General features: G+C 37.2%; 1 protein-coding gene across 1 annotated transcript in view; it reads left to right on the top strand.

Moving 5' to 3' along the window:
• Positions 1-631: 631 nt before the first annotated feature.
• Positions 632-22836, top strand: part of nme7 (NME/NM23 family member 7) — a 51977-nt gene continuing 29772 nt past the window's right edge. The window contains exons 1-8 of the mRNA XM_034701237.1: positions 632-762; positions 5093-5194; positions 8537-8703; positions 10321-10431; positions 11911-11961; positions 12165-12372; positions 12490-12595; positions 22731-22795. Coding sequence (XP_034557128.1) covers positions 751-762; positions 5093-5194; positions 8537-8703; positions 10321-10431; positions 11911-11961; positions 12165-12372; positions 12490-12595; positions 22731-22795 — 822 coding nt within the window. The 5' untranslated portion in view covers positions 632-750. The remainder of the gene's footprint in view (positions 763-5092; positions 5195-8536; positions 8704-10320; positions 10432-11910; positions 11962-12164; positions 12373-12489; positions 12596-22730; positions 22796-22836) is intronic.

Raw genomic sequence — 22836 nt, 5'->3', positions numbered from 1 at the left:
GTTTAATGTCGTTCGGATTTGTGAATATCGACAGACACAATAATATATGACCACCACTAGATGGCACATTGGCAATGGCAACACTCAATGATATGCTGCATTTGGTGCAACCCTTCAGTAGTGTCCTATGGTAGTGTCACTATAAGATGATCCACTAACTACTAACACTGTCGCTACACCCCTGAATACAACACTGTCCAGTAAGCTAACTGTTCATGCTGGAACTGAGGGGTCCACAATAATCAACTTTACCTTCTTCATTATTATAATCTCTCTGTTCTTTTGATGTAAACATTACACTCTGTGTCAGGTGAATGGGTAACCTGTGTGTTTGGTGTGTTGGCATCAGGTTTCAGGGCTTAAAGAGTTAAATATTCTGCCCCACTATGAGAATCATTATGGCAAAAATTACAACAGCTGTTTTTGAAGAAAGATAGTTCATTAAATGTGAACATTTTCAGAATGTACTTTTACTTTTTTGCACTAAAACAAAGGGAAACATTTAGAGTTGTTGTTATTTATAGGTTATTATGTTATGATTTTACTGGTCTGGCCCACTTCAGATCAGCTCGGGCTGTATGTGGCCCCTGAACTGAAATGAGTTGGACACCCTGTAAGTTGTTTGGTGAACGTGCGGACCCTGAACGCATCTCCGCTTGTCACTACAGTTACTATAGCAACGCGGGTAGCTCGGGATAGCTAACGTTAGCTAGCTGAAAAGAGTTTAATGCACACGTAGACTTCATCATAATGTCGAAAATGGTAAGTTAAAATGTCTCTAATTACTAACAATGATTTGAAAGCACGTTTCGTCTGTGAGAAATTCAGCAGCATTGATATAAAAGGCCTAAACGGAGCTAACGGCTAACTGTTTGCTAACGGTCTCACAGCTAACACATGTTAGCAGTTAGCAGCAAAGTTATCTGATTAACTCTGGTATTAAATTAAATACAAGTGTTGGGCATTTAAATAATTGATTTACAACAATAGTATGCAGCTCAGTTATTATCCAGTGTGAGAACTGGCTGCATGAGGCGACCCTGAAGTTAGCATCTTATTCACTGCTTCCGATGCGGATGTTGTGGAGAAGGTTGTGGAAACAAGGTCCTGATCCAGACCCACTAGACCTAGAGCTCTCAGATCTGGACTATTATTAACCAAGGGGGGTTGCAGACTCTTTAAAACAGATTTCTGAAACCTACAGTATTTGTGAAAATGTAGAAAAGGCTGATTTTATAGTATTTTTTTCTATCTAGACTACATTAGACCACGTCCTGATCCTAAACCACCATACCTAGACTTGTCAGAACTGGACTAGCTTAACCTAGAGAGGCAGCATAATCTTTAAAACACATTTTCAGATTTCAGAAACCTTAATTTTTTTGTGAAAATGCAGAAAAGGGTGATGTCACTGCTTTATTCATCTCCAGACCACATCAAGCCAGGTCCTTTTCCAGATCCAGATCAGACTACTTATCCTAGAAGGATTACAGACTCTTTAAAACACAGTTTGAGAATCTGGAATCTTTATTCATTTGTGAAAATGCAGAATCAATCAATCAATCAATCAATCAATCAATCAATCAATCAATCAATCAATCAATCAATCAAGCTTTATTTATATAGCACCTTTCATACAAATAAAATGCAACCCAAAGTGCTTTACAGTGATTGAAAACAAGAAAGAAGCAGAAATGAAACAATGCTAAGACATTTTAGTGGAAGATAATAATAATGATAATAATAAAACTAATAAAAATACAAATTAGAAATAAGAACAACATAAAAATAAAATAAAATAGAGACCAATGCACACCAAAATAAAATATGTGTAATTAAAATAAGTTAAAGCATCAAAATTAAGAAATAAAAATAGTTAAAATAAATAGATTTAAAAGGTAAGGATAAGAGTTGAAAAATAAAACTAAGGCTGAAAAATATCAATAAAACTGAGTAGATAAATAAAATTAAATAAATGAATGAATAAATACATAAAAATAGAATAAGATAACAGTTAAAATTACTAAAATAATAAAGCAACATTTAAATCAATATTATAGTAAAAAGTAGGTAATAAAATTGTTAAACCCTACATAAAAGCCAGACTGAATAAATACGTTTTTAGTTTACGTTTAAAAGTCTCAATATCTCCATCAGCTCCTCTCAGATCCTCCGGCAGGCTGTTCCATAGTTTGGGAGCGTAGTGGCTGAAAGCAGCGTCACCAAATGTTTTAGTTCTGCTCTTAGGAACAGCTAAAAGAGAGGAGCCGGAGGATCTGAGAGACCTACCTGGTTTATATACTAAAAGCATCTCTGAGATGTAGTCTGGTGCAAGGCCATGCAGTGCCTTAAAATCTAGTAAAATAATTTTAAAATCAATACGAAAAGCAACAGGCAGTCAATGTAAAGATTTTAAAATAGGCGTAATGTGTGCTCTCCTTCTGGTCCTCGTTAAAACTCTAGCTGCTGCATTTTGTATTAACTGCAGTTTGTTAATTGTGTTCTTTGGAAAAGGGTGATTTTTTTTTCTTCTATCTAGACTGTTTTAGACCAGGTCCTGATCCTAAACCACCATACCTAGACTTGTCAGTTCTGGACTAGATTATCCTAGAGAGGTTAGATTATCTTTAAAACACAGTTTCCGATTTCTGAAACCTTGATTTCATTTGCATGATACAGAAAATGGTGATTTCATTCATTTTTTTCTATCAAGGCCACCTTAGACCAGGTCCTGATCTAGACTCATGATACTTAGACTTCCCCAAACCTGGACTAGATTATCCTAGATGGATTACAGACTCTTTAAAACACACTTTTAGATTTCTGAAACCTTTATTTATTCGTGAAAATACAGAAAAAGGTGATTTTACTGCTTTATTCACCTTAAGACCTCATCAGGCCGGGTCCTGATCCAGATCCACATAACTTAGACTGTGTTTAAAGAGTCCATAGACTTTCTTTGATAATCTAGTTCAGATTACACCAGTCTTAGTATAGTTGTTTTGGATTGGGATCTGGTGTAATGTGGTGAAAAGGTGATGAGAAGTTGAATTTCTGCATCTTCACAAACAGTGAAGGTGTTTAAAGAACCTGTGGCCACTCCAGGCTTTGACAGATGATCGCTTATGCATGCATCTTGCAACATTACCTGTAAATAAAGTCATCACCTGTCAAGAGGTGAAGACAACATGTTTCTGCAGAGAAAGAAACCTCAGTCAGCACCTGTTCTGCTTTAGTGCCCCAAGCAAGAGACCTTTCTGTCCATAAATATTGAGTCTCCTGATGTAATGAGGAACCTAAAAGAGATTAATTATTAAAATAGTCTCCAATATTTTTGAATCTGTGCGCCGGTGAAATCGCCTACAGTCTGTCTATAGATTATTACATCCACAAATATCGATGTGATCTATAAGTGTGCCTTGTAGTCTGGTAGAGCAGGAGACAGAGGTTAATGTTTTTGCAAGTCAGGGTCACATGGGCTGCACTTTTTTTCAAAGTAACAATGGGCAGCAGAGGAGGGAACATGTGGGACATTTTGTTCTTTAAAGAGACAAACCTATGCACACCAAGGTCAGACTGAAGTCCTCTATTCACCTGTTTAAATCAATTAAATCAGAAGGATCAGGAAACATAAAAGCATGCGTGAGGGTGTGTTAGAAACCTGAAAATCACACCCTGAAGACACAGAAAAGGTCACACAGAAGCATCAAGACAGTCCGGATGAATCAGCGTCCCAGCTCCAGGTGATGTGACTAAATCAAAACCAAAGTGACAATTAACAGGAGGAAATGACCTGCATTCATTGGTGGTCCATGTCTGTTATCTGCTAATCCTTTATGTCTGAACAAATGAATACCACTAAATCTCACGTGTAGATTTAAGATCATGTGTCTTTCTCGTTTCTGGGATAACTTACAACCACTCTCTACCAATTATGTGTCACTGAGGCCTCCCAAAACAAGAGTAGTCATGATGTTGATAGAAATTAATGTAGCATTTCAGTGAGATAATTGAGTCTGTTTTTGGCCTCGTCTGTGAAAACTCATGCATGACTGCTGTCAGCACAAACAGTGTTACTGAGTCTGGAATTTGCACATGCCTCCAGACTGTTTTTGGGAGTTTTCAAAAATGAAAGAAAATAACTGATGTAAAAAAAATAGACAAAAAAACAAAAAAAATCTGACTCTGAGGCAGATCTCATGCATACAAATGTCCAGTCCATAGTCTGAAAGTTAAAGAAAATTAATACAAAATAAATAAATAATAATAATAATAAATGATATCAATTAATAAATACTAATAAGATAATAATAAAATAATAAAAATTAAAAGTTAAATTAACAATCAAAATAATTTTATAAATAATAATTAGAATATAGGAGATGACATTTTAAAGAAGGGATAAAGTTAAAAAAAAGGAATGAATGAAAATGAAAAATACATACAACATGTTTAAATAAATAAAAAGTTAAATTAATAAATCAAAATAATATTACAAATAATAATTAGAATAATAGGGGTCAATTTTAAAGAAGGGATAAAGGAAAAAAAAAAGAATAGAAAATAAATTAATAATAATAAATAAATACATACACAAACATAAAACACTTTAATTAATAAATCAAAATGATTTTAAAAATAATAATTAGAATAATAGGAGTCAATTATTTATTATTTTTAGAGGAAATTATTTAGATTCAGTATCTTGAAGTTTATGTATCACTTATGATTTCACACTGTATCATAATTCCACCATTCGTTCCACTTAGCACTAAACATATTCTCTCTCTAAGTCAATAAGGGATTTCCTCCACAGTACATCTCTCTCTTATGATTTCTAACCATTATTGTACATGAGGAGATTCAGTCTTACACCAATTTCTTGCCACTGAAATTGAACTCAAACTTGCAACTGTAGTTACAGCTTAAGTATTTATATTTTACCCCTCGATAAACCATTAAATGTTTCACTATTACAGCTTTATAGTAATAAGTGTCATAATGATTCCTGTATGATCATTTAAAGCTCAGTACAGGTTCATTTTATGCCTCCAGCTCATTAAAAGTCTGAATGATCTGCTTCCTTTATCAGGAGGATCGCTTTGCCTTTCTTACTGAGTGGTACGACCCCACTGCTTCTCTCCTGAGGCGCTACCAACTGTTCTACTACCCCAAAGATGGCTCAGTGGAAATGGTAAGAATTTACTTCTCCTGTCTAGACTTGGAGACCTCTGGGGCACAATGTTTATGATATTTTCATATTTTCATGTCAAAAGTACAGTGGCCCTGAGAGCTCACGTCACTGCAACTTGAGAAAACATTCAAAAAGACAAAACACAAGCTTCATCAATTTGACAACAAATGTGCAGCATTTAGAAAACGAGCTGCAAAAACCACAACACAACACATTAGAAAAACATGATGCAAAGACCACAACACAACACATTAGAAAAACATGCTGCAAAGACCACAACACAACACATTAGAAAAACATGCTACAAAGACCACAACACAACACATTAGAAAAACATGCTGCAAAGACCACAACACAACACATTAGAAAAGCATGCTGCAAAGACCACAACACAACACATTAGAAAAGCATGCTGCAAAGACCACAACACAACACATTAGAAAAACATGCTGCAAAGGCCTAAACACAACACATTAGAAAAACATGCTGCAAAGACCACAACACAACACATTAGAAAAACATGCTGCAAAGACCACAACACAACACATTAGAAAAACATGCTGCAAAGACCACAACACAACACATTAGAAAAACATGCTACAAAGACCACAACACAACACATTAGAAAAACATGCTGCAAAGACCACAACACAACACATTAGATAAACATGCTGCAAAGACCACAACACAACACATTAGAAAAGCATGCTGCAAAGACCACAACACAACACATTAGAAAAACATGCTGCAAAGACCACAACACAACACATTAGAAAAACGGGCTGCAAAGACCACAACACTACACATTAGAAAAACATGCTGCAAAGACCACAACACAACACATTAGATAAACATGCTGCAAAGACCACAACACAACACATTAGAAAAACATGCTGCAAAGACCACAACACAACACATTAGAAAAACATGCTGCAAAGACCACAACACAACACATTAGATAAACATGCTGCAAGGACCACAACAAAACACATTAGAAAAACATGCTGCAAAGACCACAACACAACACATTAGAAAAACATGATGCAAAGACCACATCACAACACATTAGAAAAACATCCTGCAAAGACCACAACACAACACATTAGAAAAACATGATGCAAAGACCACAACACAACACATTAGATAAACATGCTGCAAAGACCACAACACAACACATTAGAAAAACATGCTGCAAAGACCACAACACAACACATTAGAAAAACATGCTGCAAAGACCACAACACAACACATTAGAAAAACATCCTGCAAAGACCACAACACAACACATTAGAAAAACATGCTGCAAAGACCACAACACAACACATTAGAAAAACATGCTGCAAAGACCACAACACAACACATTAGAAAAACATGCTGCAAAGACCACAACACAACACATTAGAAAAACATGCTGCAGAGACCACAACACAACACATTAGAAAAACATGCTGCAAAGACCACAACACAACTCATTAGAAAAACATGCTGAAAAGACCACAACACAACACATTAGAAAAACATGCTGCAAAGACCACAACACAACACATTAGAAAAACATGCTGCAAAGACCACAACACAACACATTAGAAAAACATGCTGCAAAGACCACAACACAACACATTAGAAAAACATGCTGCAAAGACCACAACACAACACATTAGAAAAACATGCTGCAAAGACCACAACACAACACATTAGAAAAACATGCTGAAAAGACCACAACACAACACATTAGAAAAACATGCTGCAAAGACCACAACACAACACATTAGAAAAACATGCTGCAAAGACCACAACACAACACATTAGAAAAACATGCTGCAAAGACCACAACACAACACATTAGAAAAACATGCTGCAAAGACCACAACACAACTCATTAGAAAAACATGCTGAAAAGACCACAACACAACACATTAGAAAAACATGCTGCAAAGACCACAACACAACACATTAGATAAACATGCTGCAAAGACCATAACACAACACATTAGAAAAACATGCTGCAAAGACCACAACACAACACATTAGAAAAACGTACTGTGAAGACCACAACACAACACATTAGATAAACATGCTGCAAAGACCACAACACAACACATTAGATAAACATGCTGCAAAGACCATAACACAACACATTAGAAAAACATGCTGCAAAGACCACAACACAACACATTAGAAAAACATGCTGCAAAGACCACCACACAACACATTAGAAAATACATGCTGCAAAGACCACAACACAACACATTAGAAAAACATGCTGCAAAGACCACAACACAACACATTAGATAAACATGCTGCAAAGACCACAACACAACACATTAGATAAACATGCTGCAAAGACCATAACACAACACATTAGAAAAACATGCTGCAAAGACCACAACACAACACATTAGAAAAACATGCTGCAAAGACCACCACACAACACATTAGAAAATACATGCTGCAAAGACCACAACACAACACATTAGAAAAACATGCTGCAAAGACCACAACACAATACATTAGATAAACATGCTGCAAAGACCACAACACAACACATTAGAAAAACATGCTGCAAAGACCACAACACAACACATTAGAAAAACATGCTGCAAAGACCACATAACAACACATTAGAAAAACATGCTGCAAAGACCACAACACAACACATTAGATAAACATGCTGCAAAGACCACAACAAAACACATTAGATAAACATGCTGCAAAGACCACAACACAACACATTAGAAAACATGCTGCAAAGACCACAACACAACACATTAGAAAAACATGCTGCAAAGACCACAACACAACACATTAGAAAAACATGATGCAAAGACCACAACACAACACATTAGAAAAACATGCTGCAAAGACCACCACACAACACATTAGATAAACATGCTGCAAAGACCACCACACAACACATTAGAAAAACATGCTGCAAAGACCACAACACAACACATTAGAAAAACATGCTGCAAAGACCACAACACAACACATTAGATAAACATGCTGCAAAGACCACAACACAACACATTAGAAAAACATGCTGCAAAGACCACAACACAACACAGTAGAAAAACATGCTACAAAGACCACAACACAACACATTAGAAAAACATGCTGCAAAGAACACAACACAATACATTAGATACATTAGAAAAATGCTTTTTTTTTTTTTTAGATCATTCTCATGCTACCGTACGATTAATTGAAAAGAAAGCCGTCTCAGCTTTTCAACACTTATATTTTCTTTGAGCTATTTTTTGTAGTAATCATGATCTGCTTAAAATAACTCTACTTGATTTTTTAAAACTACCATCATGTCTCTGTTTTTTTTGTTTTTTGCAGTTTGACGTGAAAAACCAGCGAATATTTTTAAGAAGAACCAAATACGACAACCTTCATTCAGAGGATCTGTTCGTTGGGAATCGGGTGAATGTGTTCTCACGACAGCTGAATCTGATTGACTACGGAGATCAGTACACGGCGAACAAACTCGGCAGCAAAAAAGAAAGGTACCTTAGTTTGTTGAGAGTGTAAGGACTAGTCTGTTTTGATAATACGAAAATCAGTGAAGTCATGTTTCAGTTGATCTTTTGCTTTTCCAGCGTGTTCAATGAAGGGATTAGATTCTTTTACCTAACATTTATGATAGATAATTAAGAAAAGAAAGAGTTACATCTTCCAGTTGTTCCTTTTTTTCTATTTATTTTTTACATGAAACAGTTAAAATTGTGTTACATACTTAGAGATTAATACATTATTACTAAGACATCAACAATCTTAATAAGGTACTATTTTGTGAATTTCTGCCCATCACATACAGAGGTAAAACAAGCAGCCTGAACATTACAGAATAGGGCTGGGCGATATTGAAAATGATGGTATCACAATAAAATATTTCATATCAGTCGATATGATAATTATCACAATAAATATCAAATCATTATTTCATTAAAATTTAAGTGCAGATTTTTGGTCCTGAATTCAAGTTGGAGAAAACAGACAGTTTGTTAGTTTGTATCTGGATTTAGTTTTCTGATAAACTTATTGAATCCATAATTTCTGACGATGCTAACAGGAAGCAGGTCTTTAATGTTAGGTGAGATTTTTGTGAAGTTTTAGTTTGTAGATACTTATATATTTCTCAGATTGAGCCACAGTTTGATTTACATTTACAACATAAATATGTTAAATTATGTATCAGTTTAGTAGAGTGTTGTTTTGAGTTGTGCACAACCATGTAAGATTACTAAGGGTTACAGGCAGAGTGAAGTTGTTTCTCATAGTGCAGTCAATGCGTCACGGTTATTCAGTGTTCAGTTGTCCTACGGTCACGGTGGACATTAAACGTGTTTAAATGAACAGCAGAAGTTGTCTCTGTGCTCTTCCTTTACCCACATCCTGAACGTATATTTAATGAAGTGTATTAAGTTAATAGTTAACGCAGAGTCGACAAAGTGTCAGACTAACGACTCTGCTTTGAGCGGCTATGTTTTGAGTTTTCTTCAGTGTCGCTGTCACTCGTTTCAGCTGTGTTTACATTCAGCTCCAAACATCTTTAAGCCCCGCCTACCTCTCACGCCCCAACATGATTGGCTGTTCAATGCCTCTTCTTCAGTCTGATGTTGGGCGGCAACTAGCATTTAAGGTTCATAAGCGCCCGCTCCATTTTAAGTGGCCGAGGGTGTAATTAAATGTTTATTTATATCAAATTTTTATCAAAAATGTTTTATATATACATCGAGAAAAATTATGTTGCGATAATTATCGTTATTGAATTATCGCCTAGCCCTATTAGAGAAGACATTAAAATACCTCTGCCCTCAGTCTTTACACCCTCTGTGTCCAGGAGATTAAAAACTTGTTGTCCCAGATCTTACTGATGCTAAATGATGTCAAAACTGAGAAAGTTCTCTGTAATTCAATCATTTTATTTGCTGTGTAAAAGCTCAGTTTAGTTTCTCTGTAAAGCTCTTTGGACAGTTTGTGAAATATAGCGGACCCCACTTGATCGGCAGTGCTCATTACTTAAAGTGTTCCTGTTATACTCTCTGATCCTGGCGAGTTGCCTCTTATACCTCACATGTCAGACTTGATCAGTTTCTAAATTTGTCTCTCCATGTTTGCAGAACCCTCGCCTTGATAAAACCAGATGTAGTGACCAAGATCGGAGACATCCTTGAGTCGATATACTCCTCCAACCTGATTGTGACCAAAGCCAAAATGACAAAGCTCACGTGGTAGGTTCAAAGCCCCCCGATGATGTCGTGAGTCACTGCGTTCTGTTCTATCAGACAAACTCTTGTCAGAGAAGGAGTCGCAGGCAGTTTGGTGCCAGTTTTGCTCACAATAACAGATGGATGACTCTGTTTTCCCTCACACACGTTGAGAACATATGGCATACAGAGTGGCAGAGTGGCAGACAGGCTTGGCATTTAATTAACGGGTGTATCAGGTGCTCATTCATCCTGCAGTTATATTATCACGCCTGTATCAGCCTCAGATACAGCAGGGAGCAGAGAAGCTTTTTATCTTTAAGACTTGATGTTAGTCATACTTTGCTGATAACGTTATCACAATTCAACTTAATGAAGTTTATTTTTTATGTCAGACCATGACATTTATTTTACTAGTATTATCTATTATTTAAAAGCTTGAGACAGATCATGTCAAGTATTAAGTTAGGATTTTAGAAGTACTCACTTTAGATCACAAGCCCCACAAAGCAAAAACAAAGTCTTTTTGAACAAATAAGTGAGTGAATTCAAGAGAGTTGTCTTCTACTGAACACATAAAATACTGAAGTCATTGTCTTTTCCTACAACTTCAACCAACCTGAATCTATAACACGAAAGTACTGAAGTCAGTGCAGAAATCTTGGTTTCATTATTGACTCTGACCTAAACAGCCACATGAAGACAATTACACAATAAGGCCTCTTCCACCTCAAAAACATGGAAACAGAACCAAGACTCTTTATAGCGTGTTGTCTCTTTCTCTTTTAAGTGCCTTTTAGATGTAATTGTATTGTTTTGAGAGTTTTCTTGTTCTCAGTATATACTGTATTTCTGTCCCTGACTTCTAATGTGCTTATTATGTGCTTTGGGAGGTATGTAGAGGGAGTTTTCTTTATTAAGTTGGTCTGAAATTAGTCAAATTTAAGCCTTTAAGTCATACATTTTTATATTTTTGTAATATTTTATTTATGTCTTTACTTATTTGAAATTTTTATTTATTCAGAGTAAGAGTCAGACGAGAGATTGACATCACAATGCCAAAACAGCCATTGTTTTTTTTTATTTTTTTTTTCTGATACTTCTCTGATTTTACTTTACTGATTTGATCGCCATGATTTTATTTTTTAAGTATTTTGTATTACTTCCCTTTCCACTTCTACCTCTTGCTGTTGTTTTCTGTCTCTCTGTTCTTTTGTGAAGCACTTTGGGCTGCATCTGAATTGAAACTCACGGACCAATCAGGAAACAGAAATCCTTTTTTGTTTTTGTACCACGATATTTTATTTCAAAACTCCAGCCTCATTTTCAGACTAATTAGAAACTAATATTTAATACCTAGTAATGCTCCTCATGAGGTGAACAGCAGAGAGCTAACAGGCTGCTGTAAATGTTCTTGTGAGTAGTTTAGGACACGGTGTTCACATGTCATACCTGAGATCATTTAGCCACTCATTAACTTCATGCTTTGTGGTTTTCTTACAGGAGCCAAGCGGCAGACTTTTATGCAGAACATCAGTCAAAGCCGATCTTTAAGTGAGTGTCTGTGAATGATTTACCAGGTTTGTGCAGCTGTGAGCCAGCAGACTGCTGTTCTGATACCTGGCCCCCATCATTAAGAGAAACCTGTGCATAATGACATTGTGGTGACATTTGAACATATTCAACACAGCTGGCCTGCTGCTGGTGAGATCTCAACACACATGGATGACTTACTCTGCCTCTGCTCTATTTTGCAGCAACCTGGTGCAGTTTGTGTCCTCAGGCCCTGTGGTTGCCATGGAGCTGGTGGGTGATGAGGCCATGTCTATCTGGAGGAGGCTCCTGGGACCTGCAGACTCCGCTGTGGCACGGAAGGAGGCGCCGCAGAGTGTCCGTGCCCAGTTTGGAACAGATGGCGTCAAAAATGTTGGCCACGGCTCAGACACAGTTGCTGCAGCGGCTAGAGTAAGAATATGAAGCTCGTCTGGAAGCTCATTCATGTTCACATGTACTCTTACAGTCGATGCTTTCCATTCATGAAACCATCCTGAGTAATAAAGTGTTTTCTTCTGTTTGTTTCAGGAGCTCGAATTTTTTTTCCCTTCCACGATTGGCCACGGTCCATCAAATACAGCCCTCTACACAGACTGCACATGCTGCATCATAAAGCCTCACGCCATATCAGAAGGTAGGTACATACACCTGTTTATACCGACGCATATGACATTTATTCATCTGAGCTGACTGCAGATTTGTAGCTTGCCTTTATGGGCTTATTGTACATGCATTTGATTGTCAAAGGTGTCTTTTTAAAGAGCATTAAATGCAGAAAGCAATGTCTGCGGTGACTTCAATTTGGTGTCATCCCATAGTTTGTCCAGCAGAGCGCCCACCAGCAACACTTTCAGGACTTTTTCTTTTATACCTTGTAAATTGTCACAGTTCCCAATGACAAAACTCTTGAAAATGTGTATTTGTTTTAGAAAGAAGCCTCCTGTGTATCTTAGCAGAGCCATATTTGTAGAAAATCACTGCAAAATAAACATGAAAAAGCACTACTTTCATCCTAGCTCAAAATTCATTTTATCATCCGTCATAGTAGTGATGGGTGAATTTTATCCCTCTCAAATTGATCCTGGCGTTGGTCTCAGAAACCCTGTATTTGTGAGATCTCCAGTCTGAAATATGCGAGTCCTTTACTCTGTGTTGATAGACTCATAAGTGATGCAGTTGCTCAGATTATATCAGTGTAATTGTTTCTCCTCCTCGCTCTTGGCTGTTGATGTGTTTGTGTCACATGGAGGCACAACATGGTTACCAAATGTGGCTTTGGGTTTTTCCAAATCCCTGCTCTGATCCCTCTTCATGGAGCATGCCTCCAGAGCTCTGACCTGTGAAATGTGAAATTCTCTGGACAGAGCTGTACGCACACAGACTGTTGTTGACTGAGGAGAGACCTGCACTGGTTGTTCTGGACAAATAAGACCGAACGCTGCTCGTCGGGACGAACAGGAACACCGTGGTCCCTCTATAAATCAAATTCATCTTTACTGCTTGTTTAATCCTATCACGCTAACATCCTAAACTGAGATGATTGCATACATCAGCTTTAGGTCCGGTTAACGTTGAGACCAGTGTCCATAGTCACTCTGATGGCACCTGTTTTCTTGAAGTCATACTTGAGGCCTTAACTTTGGTATTTTGTCAGAGGACATCTTAGTCTCATCGTAGCCCATATGTGGTCAAAAGTAAGTAAGTAAGTAAGATTTATTTATAGAGCACCTCTCACGAACAGAGGTCACAAGGTGCTTTACAAAATCAACAAAAGAAAAACATAAAAGGCAATACAGGGAAAATGGTGGACACTGGTTGTTCCATCTCTATCCTGGTTGACAAATCGTTGTGTCACAACTTGTTAAAGTCACTCACTCCTTCCTCAGCACAGTTTACTCTTTTTTTTTCTTTTTTTAATTTTAAAGTCGTATTTTTGGGCATTTTCACCTTTATTGGATGGAGACAGGAAATGTGGGGAGCAGAGAGCGGTGGAGGACATGCAGGAAATGATTGAGGCTGGAATCGAACCAGCGACCTCTGTGACTAGGGCTATAGCCTCTGTACATGGGGGGTGCACTTAGACTGCTAGGCCAACGGCGCCCCCACATTATACTCTTTACAGGATGGAAAGTTTAGGTTGAGCACTAAGACAAAAAACTCCCGGTTGAGACCATAAACTCATACCATGAAGGAATATTTCTGCAGAGGTTATAAATCAAGTAAGACATCGTGATGTACGGCTGAAGTCTTTATGATATCTTTACTTATGAATTCTGTTTTAACCTGCCGGGGACTGCAAATGAAAATTAGCCCTATGGCTGACTCTGGCATATGCTATGCTGGTTACTACGTTCTGTCCCTTTAAAGCTGCTGTTGGTAGTCCTGGAATAAACATCAGTTCAGGGAGAGACTTCGAATGTCAACACAATATCCCTCCACACCAGATTTCCCTCTCACTACACCCCTCCTCCTCTCTCTGCTCCTGTAAGCCCCGCCCACAAACAGATTGTAGTGCACGCTCAATCAGGACAATGTAAGAGGTAAAATCAGGAGATTGGCTGTGATTGGTCAGAGCTGACGGGAGCGATTGGAATTTATAGATTGCTGGATACAGAGGCATAGGAAAATACAGAGATCTCGCCATAATCTCAGAATACCTCATTTATTGACAGCTGTTGATCAGTGTTATGACTTTTTTGTGAAATACAGCACAAAGTGCAGGTTTTTTTTTACCCCTATCCTACAAACTACAGCTTTAAATAAATTAATAATAATGTAATGAATAATATGATAACCCAGCAAACACAGTGACATCTGGTGACTTTCAAAGCACCTCTACACCTCGCTGATACTTGTAGTTTTGGTCTTAAAAAGCCTGTCTTCATACTTTTGTTCCTATGTACTACATTTAATATTTATACTTAGTGTAATATGCTGCAGTTAAATAATTATGTGTTGTCACAAAGCCCTAATGTTTGTGTTGCTTTTTTTTAAATGAACTTTCTTTGTTAGAACTTTTTGACAGAGTTTGACAATTGTGTTGAACACTTGTAATTGACAATGTCATATAACGATAAAAATAAGACAATAAAATTATTAAATAATAACAAGAAAATAAAAATAAATAAATAAATAATTTATACAAAAACAAACAAACAGAAACTTAATGATAATAACAATAATTATCACTATTATCACAATTACAACAAAAATTATACCTAAATTTGCTGCAATACCAAAAATATAAAAAATAAACAAATTAATTTTACACATATATACATGAATACACATATATGTATTAATGAGAAACGAAAACAATTTTATATATTTTGTATGATATGAAGTAATAATAACGATAATAATAATAATAATAACAATAATAATAATAATAACAATAATAATAATAATAATAGTAATAATAATAATAATAATTATAGTAACTAAAAGTAAGAACAATAATGATAACAATAATAATAATAATAGTAATTGATAGTAATAGCAATAATGATAACAATAAATAATAATAATGATAATAGTAAAAATAATAATAGTAACAATAATAATAATAATAACAATAATGATAATAATAATAGTAATAATAATAATAGTAATTCATAGTAATAGCAATAATGATAACAATAAATAATAATAATAATAGTAGTAATAATAATAATAGTAATTAATAGTAATTAATAGTAATAACAATAATGATAACAATAATAATAATAATAATAATAATAATAATAATAATAATAATAATAATAATACAAAATAAAAAAGGTGTTATTAATAAAATAAAACAAAAATGTGTGTTTCTTGAAGGAGTAAATCATTAATACATCTTTTTGGTGCAGTCGTTCTTGGACTTCTTCAAATGAGATCTTTTCGCCTCATGATTGAGATTCATGATGGCTCATAGTCGCAGTGTGATGAAGCAAAGTTTTTGCTGAGAAAGGGATGATGTATAGTGAATGGGTGGTTATGCGAGGGTGAAAAAAGACCCCAAAGTGAAGCACAGAGGTCTTGAACGGCTCTGTGTACGCCTCACAGTGCTTATTCAACATCATTGCCTTATATAACGTAACGGACTCCTCTCATATTTCAACAAACAGAATAATCTGAATAAACAGTGTGGGCTGAGATGATATTTTGATTGAGTGAGTCTTGCTGGCTGTGTTTGATAAATGAAGCAACACACATTAAGTAAAGGACTCAGCTAAAATGAAGCCATTAATATTTGTAATAAATGAGTGAGAGGTTATTTCGCTCCTGCTCTTCTCATCAAGACGTTTTCACATGCCAAAATAACATTCATAATACCTGTATGAAAGGAAGGTGTGCCAGGACCCTGGGTTTGTGCACACTGCTTTCTTTTATGTTTTTTTCACCACACCTTAATGAAATGAAGCCACCCTGGATGTTGTTTCTGGAGCGACACGTGAGCCTTTCCTGCTGCAACAAGTTGAAGTTTCTGTCGTGAGAATGCTCCATGAGAGAGGACCCATTAAAAAAAAGCCTTGGTAGTTTGGGCATGTTTTGATTTGCCGTAGGGCAAACTTGTGCAACTTTTGGACTCACAATCAGGTGCCGAATGAAATTCCTCCAAAACATCTGTGCAAGGTTATATATGTTTTAACTTCTGCTGGTTATTAATGTAGAGTAGAAGAGCTGGGAGTTTTTGAAGTGCCTCATTTCTCTTGTGTCTTTTTAACTTGTGTCTCATGAAGTTTTTCACTGTCTTTAGACAGGCTGTAACTTTCTGCTCGTTGACTCACACAGCTTGTTTGTTTTACATCACTCTACTTCTTATTTTACTATCAAGGTAAAATAAATATTGTAACATTTCCACTGAAGGCCATATCTGAGTTTTCGTGACCGTACAAAACCAGCCCACACACCTCTCTGTGCTCCTGCTTCAACTAGACTCTGGTCTAGTTGAAGCAGACAGTGCTTTCCTGGGGGTGAAATAAATATCAGTACACCTTTAGTATGCAGTATTATAATTCTGCACTCAATTCTGATGACTACTTCTATCTTAACTTTGCTCATATTTTTTTTTAAACATTAAACACATTTTGCTGAAAGATGCAGATTTTATCACACTGCTTAAAATGAACAGGCGGCACATTTAATGAACACATTATTCACATTACACCTTTCATGCATCGATGCCGCCCAAATTGCTTGACAAATGAAAAAACACATTAAATATTAAACTATGGGACAAAAAGCAGTGAGAGGAAAGAAGGAAACCAAGTTAATTCTGAAAAAATGTAATTGCAAAATGTTATAGCAAGATTGACTGAAACCCAATTTAAATTTATTTTTTTGATTCAAATATTCAGGAAGTGTCATTACAATCAATATGATTTATTCAAGTGAGACTGTGATGGATTTAAATCTAGACTGCATTTCTGTAATACGTAAGTCATTATTAATTTTCTTTTATTCAGATCTCATGCAGGATTCACGTTGTGGCAGGTCTTGTTCATGTGGTAATGGGTGCAAACACAATTTTCTTACAATTAGATAATTATCACATCACACCACCTTTCTGACAGTATCATAAGATCAGGGATGGGAGAGTGCTTAATTATTCTACTCATGTGAAAGTACAGATACAGAAGTAAAACTACCCCACTGCATAGACTGTGTAAAAAAAGCACGTAGTATCCGTGATGTCACCCATCTGTTCCTGAGCGCTGTTTTGAAGCCAATCATGCTAAAGAGGTGGGCCTTTAGCCTTTTTTGCTAACAGCTACAGTGTTCCCGCCTGTCAATCAAGTCAGCCACGTCCTTATTTGGGCAAAACTCGTAAGTTTAATATCTTCCAAAATACAGAGTTGTGAAAAAATTCAACTCCCTTTCAGATAGAGAAATGAGCTATTCAGACCTAAACTGTTTTTTGTACCAGGCTGTAAACATGTTCATTTCTGCTGTAAAGATCGTCTTCTTTGAATGGATGTGTATGTGGTTTCTGGTGTTTCTGCAGCCAGCCTCAAGTGGACACTCGATGAACTGCAGCTTTTAATACTTCTGCACGGGCATCATATTTGAAGACCAGAGGTTGCTGCTTGCCCGTCTGTAAATGTGATCCAGTTAAAGTACTTAATCTGAAATGTATTACTTACTTTTAACCCTGGGGTGTGGGGTCATGATTTATAGATGTATAAAAGCATATTTCCCTAAGCTAATTATCAGAGTATGACCAAAAGGAGACCATAAATGTGTGAGGGGATTTTGTTGACGTGACACCTATCCAGGGTGAATTGGAGTTGCATTTTGCAGATGCTCCCTCTGCCCTGGAGTCAGGGCCGGCTGTATGGAGGCTGTAAATTGTCTCATTCTGGTGGGAATCAGGTTGTATAGCTCGCATCCTGTTTCACTGTGGCGCTTGTTTTGTAAAGGACGTGTTCTGCTGATGAGCTCTTGACCCGAAGAGGACAAATCTATGAATATATTCCCAGTTTTACTAAAGTGTTTCCTGCTGTGATCCCAGCACGGACATACTTGATCCTCCCTCCCACTACAGGTTAGTGTAACTGACTGTCAGGTGGTAGACATCAGCCAATCAGCCAGCAGTTAGAGAGCTCAGGTCCTGTTTGCTTGACGACAGATGCAGTGTGAAATATAGAGAAGTTCAGTACTTCACCCAGAAATGACTGAAATACAAGTAAGGGAATGATTTGAAAAGTTACAGTAACATGATTGTTGGAAGTAATTAGTTACTTCCTCCTGCATAAGATAACATATGACCCTGTTTAGTGTTGTTTAAAATGTCTGAGAGTCTGAGTTATGCACAGCCACACTGTCCACAATATAACAGTTTTTAATGATAACTTCATTAACACAGATATTAAAATTGTAATAATAATAATAATAATGACTATTTGTATTGTACCTTTAAAAACAAATGTTTACAAAGTGCTTTGACAAACAAAGCATGGTTCAGATAAAGTAAACCTTTTGACAGACAGGAAGGGGGAATTTAAAGAATGCAGAATACAAAGTGAGGTTAAAAAGAATACATGTAAACTAAACAGAATGAAGTGGTGTGACAATAGACCAGTAAATCATTGTTTAATAGGTTTTTCAAGGTAAGGCAAGGCAAGGCAAGGCAGCTTTATTTGTATAGCGCATTTCATACACGAGGGCAACTCAATGTGCTTTACATTAAAACATTAAAAGCATTGGAGACATTCAGACAGGCATAAAAGAACACAATTAAAATGACAAATATGATAAAACAGAAAAGAAAAGGAAAATTAGAAATATATTAAAAATTACATTAAAATTTTAATTTAAAGTGGGTTAAAATAATCAAGGATAAATAAGAATAAATAAATAAAGTAGATAAAAATGGGTAAATAAATAAAAGCATTATAGAGACAATAAAATAGGTTTTCAGAATGAGAGGACAACATCACATCGGGAAAATTAGAAAAAGTTAAAAAGGATCAATTAAGAATTTTAAAATAATCAATGAAAAAAAATACAAATAAATTAAAACAATAACTAGTCAAATAAAATATAAAAGAATGAATTAGTTTGATAAAAACTAAAAATGATAATAAAATAGAAGTGAAAGCAGTTAGAAGGATGAAGTCACATTAAAGCAAGTCTGTAAAAATGGGTTTTTAAAGAAGAGATTTAAAAGATGTCACTGACAACCCCGTGTTGTAAACAGATGATCGACCATTTCAAATCTATCATCAAAGTCCTTCCAATCAAACTGGATTCTGTAGTAGCTTGAACCAGCTGTGATTTGTCTTCAGTACCCTCTGTGAACAGCTAGAGGAGATTTATGCATCTTCAAGGCACACATCTGCCAGACTTGGTTCATTTTCAGTCCTCGTTCTTGTACAAAGTCCTACAACAAACTTCAAAGGTTAAATCTAAAATCAGAGCAAGAAGAACGAGTCTGTCTCTGTACATTTTCAGCTTCATGCCTGATTATGAGGGTGTGAATTAGCATAGTGTGAGGGGTCAAAAGCTGCTTAAATTACAGCTCTGCCTCTGTTTTAATGAGACAACAAAACATGTACCTGCAGCCGTGAGGGGGGACCCTCTGTCTGAGCTATAAATAGCATCCCAGTCTGAAGGGTTTGGCTGACTGAGCCTGAACTGGAAAGTCAGCGTGTCCAGTGCTGCCTTTGATTTCCATAGAGGATCATGTATGATGCCTGATTACGCTGCAGCTACGTGTTCAGCTCACAGCCAATCACAGACATGACAAAGGACGTAGCGACTGGAAACGCTCAGACATGACTGGAATAGAGAAGCTTCTGTTGCCAGGCACCCAGAATAGGATCTCCTAGCAACAGCACCAGCTGCTTTTGGGAGCTGTGTTGAGCGCGTACCTATCCGAGGCAGACGGCTGCCTGGGGAGGTCACAGAGGACTCTGGAGGTGGTTACTTACCTAATGCACAGACCGATCTGAGACTGAAAGATTAGACAATTGAGAGGCAGAATCACCATCACATGCTGAAGAACACAGTGAAGCACACAGTGAACCACACAGTGAACCACACCTTCTCCCACACCAGCATTTAGAATACACAGAGAATGTACAGCAGCAGGATCCTGCCTGGCGAGTACACGACGGGCTACTTTTTATCAGGATGGCAGAGTGAGATTAAGAGACTGGCGCCCTCTTTCAATTACGTGTGTCTGCAGCAGTCTGACCTTCACTGTCACCGTGCACCTTCGTCACTGTGGCTCTACCATTTCCACAGTAATGTACGGCCGCAGTGACAGGAGGTGCAGCTCTGTATCTCGCTCTCTGAAGTGTCGATTGTGTGGACCAAAATAATGTCTCCTCCTCTCCTCTAATAGACGGGACATGTGTAAGACAATCTCAGAGTTCTCTCGTTCAAGGAGATGCTGCAATCAGAGGTTGTTGTAACAAATGATAGCATTTCTGATGAGGAGGACGGCCAATAACCATATGACTTATGATGCTATTTTGATCATTTGACTCCTGCTAATGAAGTTATCTGGTTAAAACCACGTTGAGGGATAGATAGTTCGATAATATTACTCTACCATGTGGTGCCAAGTGTATATCTGTCCTGATATGTGTCAATATATGACTCACTAAGCTTATAAAGCTCATACTGAAGGAACAAAGACTAGACACTGACCAAGGATTTCCCGCAGTAATCACTGAATCAAGGATTCTCCTCCTCCTCTCCTCATCCATGTTGTCTTTCTGGTCCTCTGAAAACCTCTGACCTGTTGACTCCAGGCCTGGCTCCGCTCATCATGACGGTTTGTTGTTGTAGTTAAGTGAAATACGATCTGGTGATAACAGAGTGTTTTATTCTGAAAATTAACCGGATGTTTTCATTTTGTTTTGGTGAAAACCTGACTTCCTGTCCCGCTCCATCTGCTCTGTTGAGATTGATGCGTCGTGCTCCGGCATCCGGCTAAAATAGAAGTCTTGTGTATCTGATCCGGAGGACTCCGACCTGCCGGATCAGAGACCCAGCTGGAACGCAACAGAGGAGATTCAGGAAGAGTTAAAACATTGACTAGAATAGAAACCATAGACTGTATAAATAATGGACGTAGTATCCGTGACGTCACCCATCTGTTCCTGAGCGCTGTTTTGAAGCCAATCGGTGGCGGCAGCCATATTGGAAATACTGAACTCAACCAAAAAAGTGTGACGTAAAAAGGCGGAGTTTGAGCCTCCTAGCCAACAGCTATGTGTTCCCGCCTGTCAGTCAAGTCAGTCATGTCCTTATTTGGGCAAAAACTCGTAATCTTAATATCTTCTGAACCGTCACGTTAGAAAAAAGTTCATCCCCCGTACAGTGTGTGCAGATAGAGGAATGAGCTTTGAATGGGTGTGTATGTGGTTTCTGGTGTTTCTGCAGCCAGTCTCAAGCGGATACTCGATGAATTGCAGTTTCTAACACTTCCGCATGGGCTTCATATTTTGAGACCGGAGGTTGCCGCTTGATACCTCTCAACTCCAGTGCCGTGACGGATCAGAGACTGACCGTACACGGATCTGGTGGAATTTGGCTGTAACTGTCATTATTTCCCCACTCTCAAGTCCAGCCTGAGACCATACTAATGTTTTTGCCACAGTGTCAACAGGCAGAGGGGGAATGAGTAAGGGAAAAGTATGTAATGCAGCTGGATGAGCAAATGGTGGTGCACCCAAAAACTGTTTAAAAATGTTGTTTTGAGAGCAGACTTACTGAATAAGAAACAGACATTACCTCTTGGTTTAAAAATGGAGCCAAAGCACGAGTTTTTACACCTGACACCTAGATCCCTAATGTCCAGCAGGGGGAGACTCCAATGTTTGCTTAGACCAATCATGTAAGGCTAGATGAGAAACTATTTGTTACCTTAGTAAACGTCTTACTAAAGAGTCAACAGTCTCAGACATCTTCATGTTCATTTTGTAGATTAAGGCTCCATTCAGATTAAAACTAGTTGATAAATCAGTGAATCATTCGGATGTGGATACCAGTGTCTGATAGTGCTACCCCTGTTATGTTCTGTAATCTATTTCATTAGTCTAACATGTTATTGATTAATGTGATTTGTAGATGAAAGCAGCCTTTTTGAGGACATTTGAAGGTTTTCCAGGTCAGACATCTCCATTATTGACGACCACTTCAGACAAAACTGGATTGTCCTTCTCTAAAATCATTACTAGTCTCAAAAACATCATTTCTGCAATCTTAAAGGTGGATCTGTTTCTCAGCTGGAGAATCTGTTAGATATGACAACGCTGATATGTTCACAGGTCTGACCGGAAAGATCCTGAACTCCATATCTGCAGCTGGATTTGAGATCTCCGCCCTTCAGATGGTAACACTTTGCAGTTTCTTTGTCTTTGTGAATCCACCACA

The sequence above is a fragment of the Notolabrus celidotus genome, chromosome 2 (genome assembly GCF_009762535.1).
Source record: "Notolabrus celidotus isolate fNotCel1 chromosome 2, fNotCel1.pri, whole genome shotgun sequence".
Lineage (NCBI taxonomy): Eukaryota > Metazoa > Chordata > Actinopteri > Labriformes > Labridae > Notolabrus > Notolabrus celidotus.
Note: the sequence above shows the minus strand (reverse complement) of the source record. Positions and strands in the feature narration are given on the sequence as shown.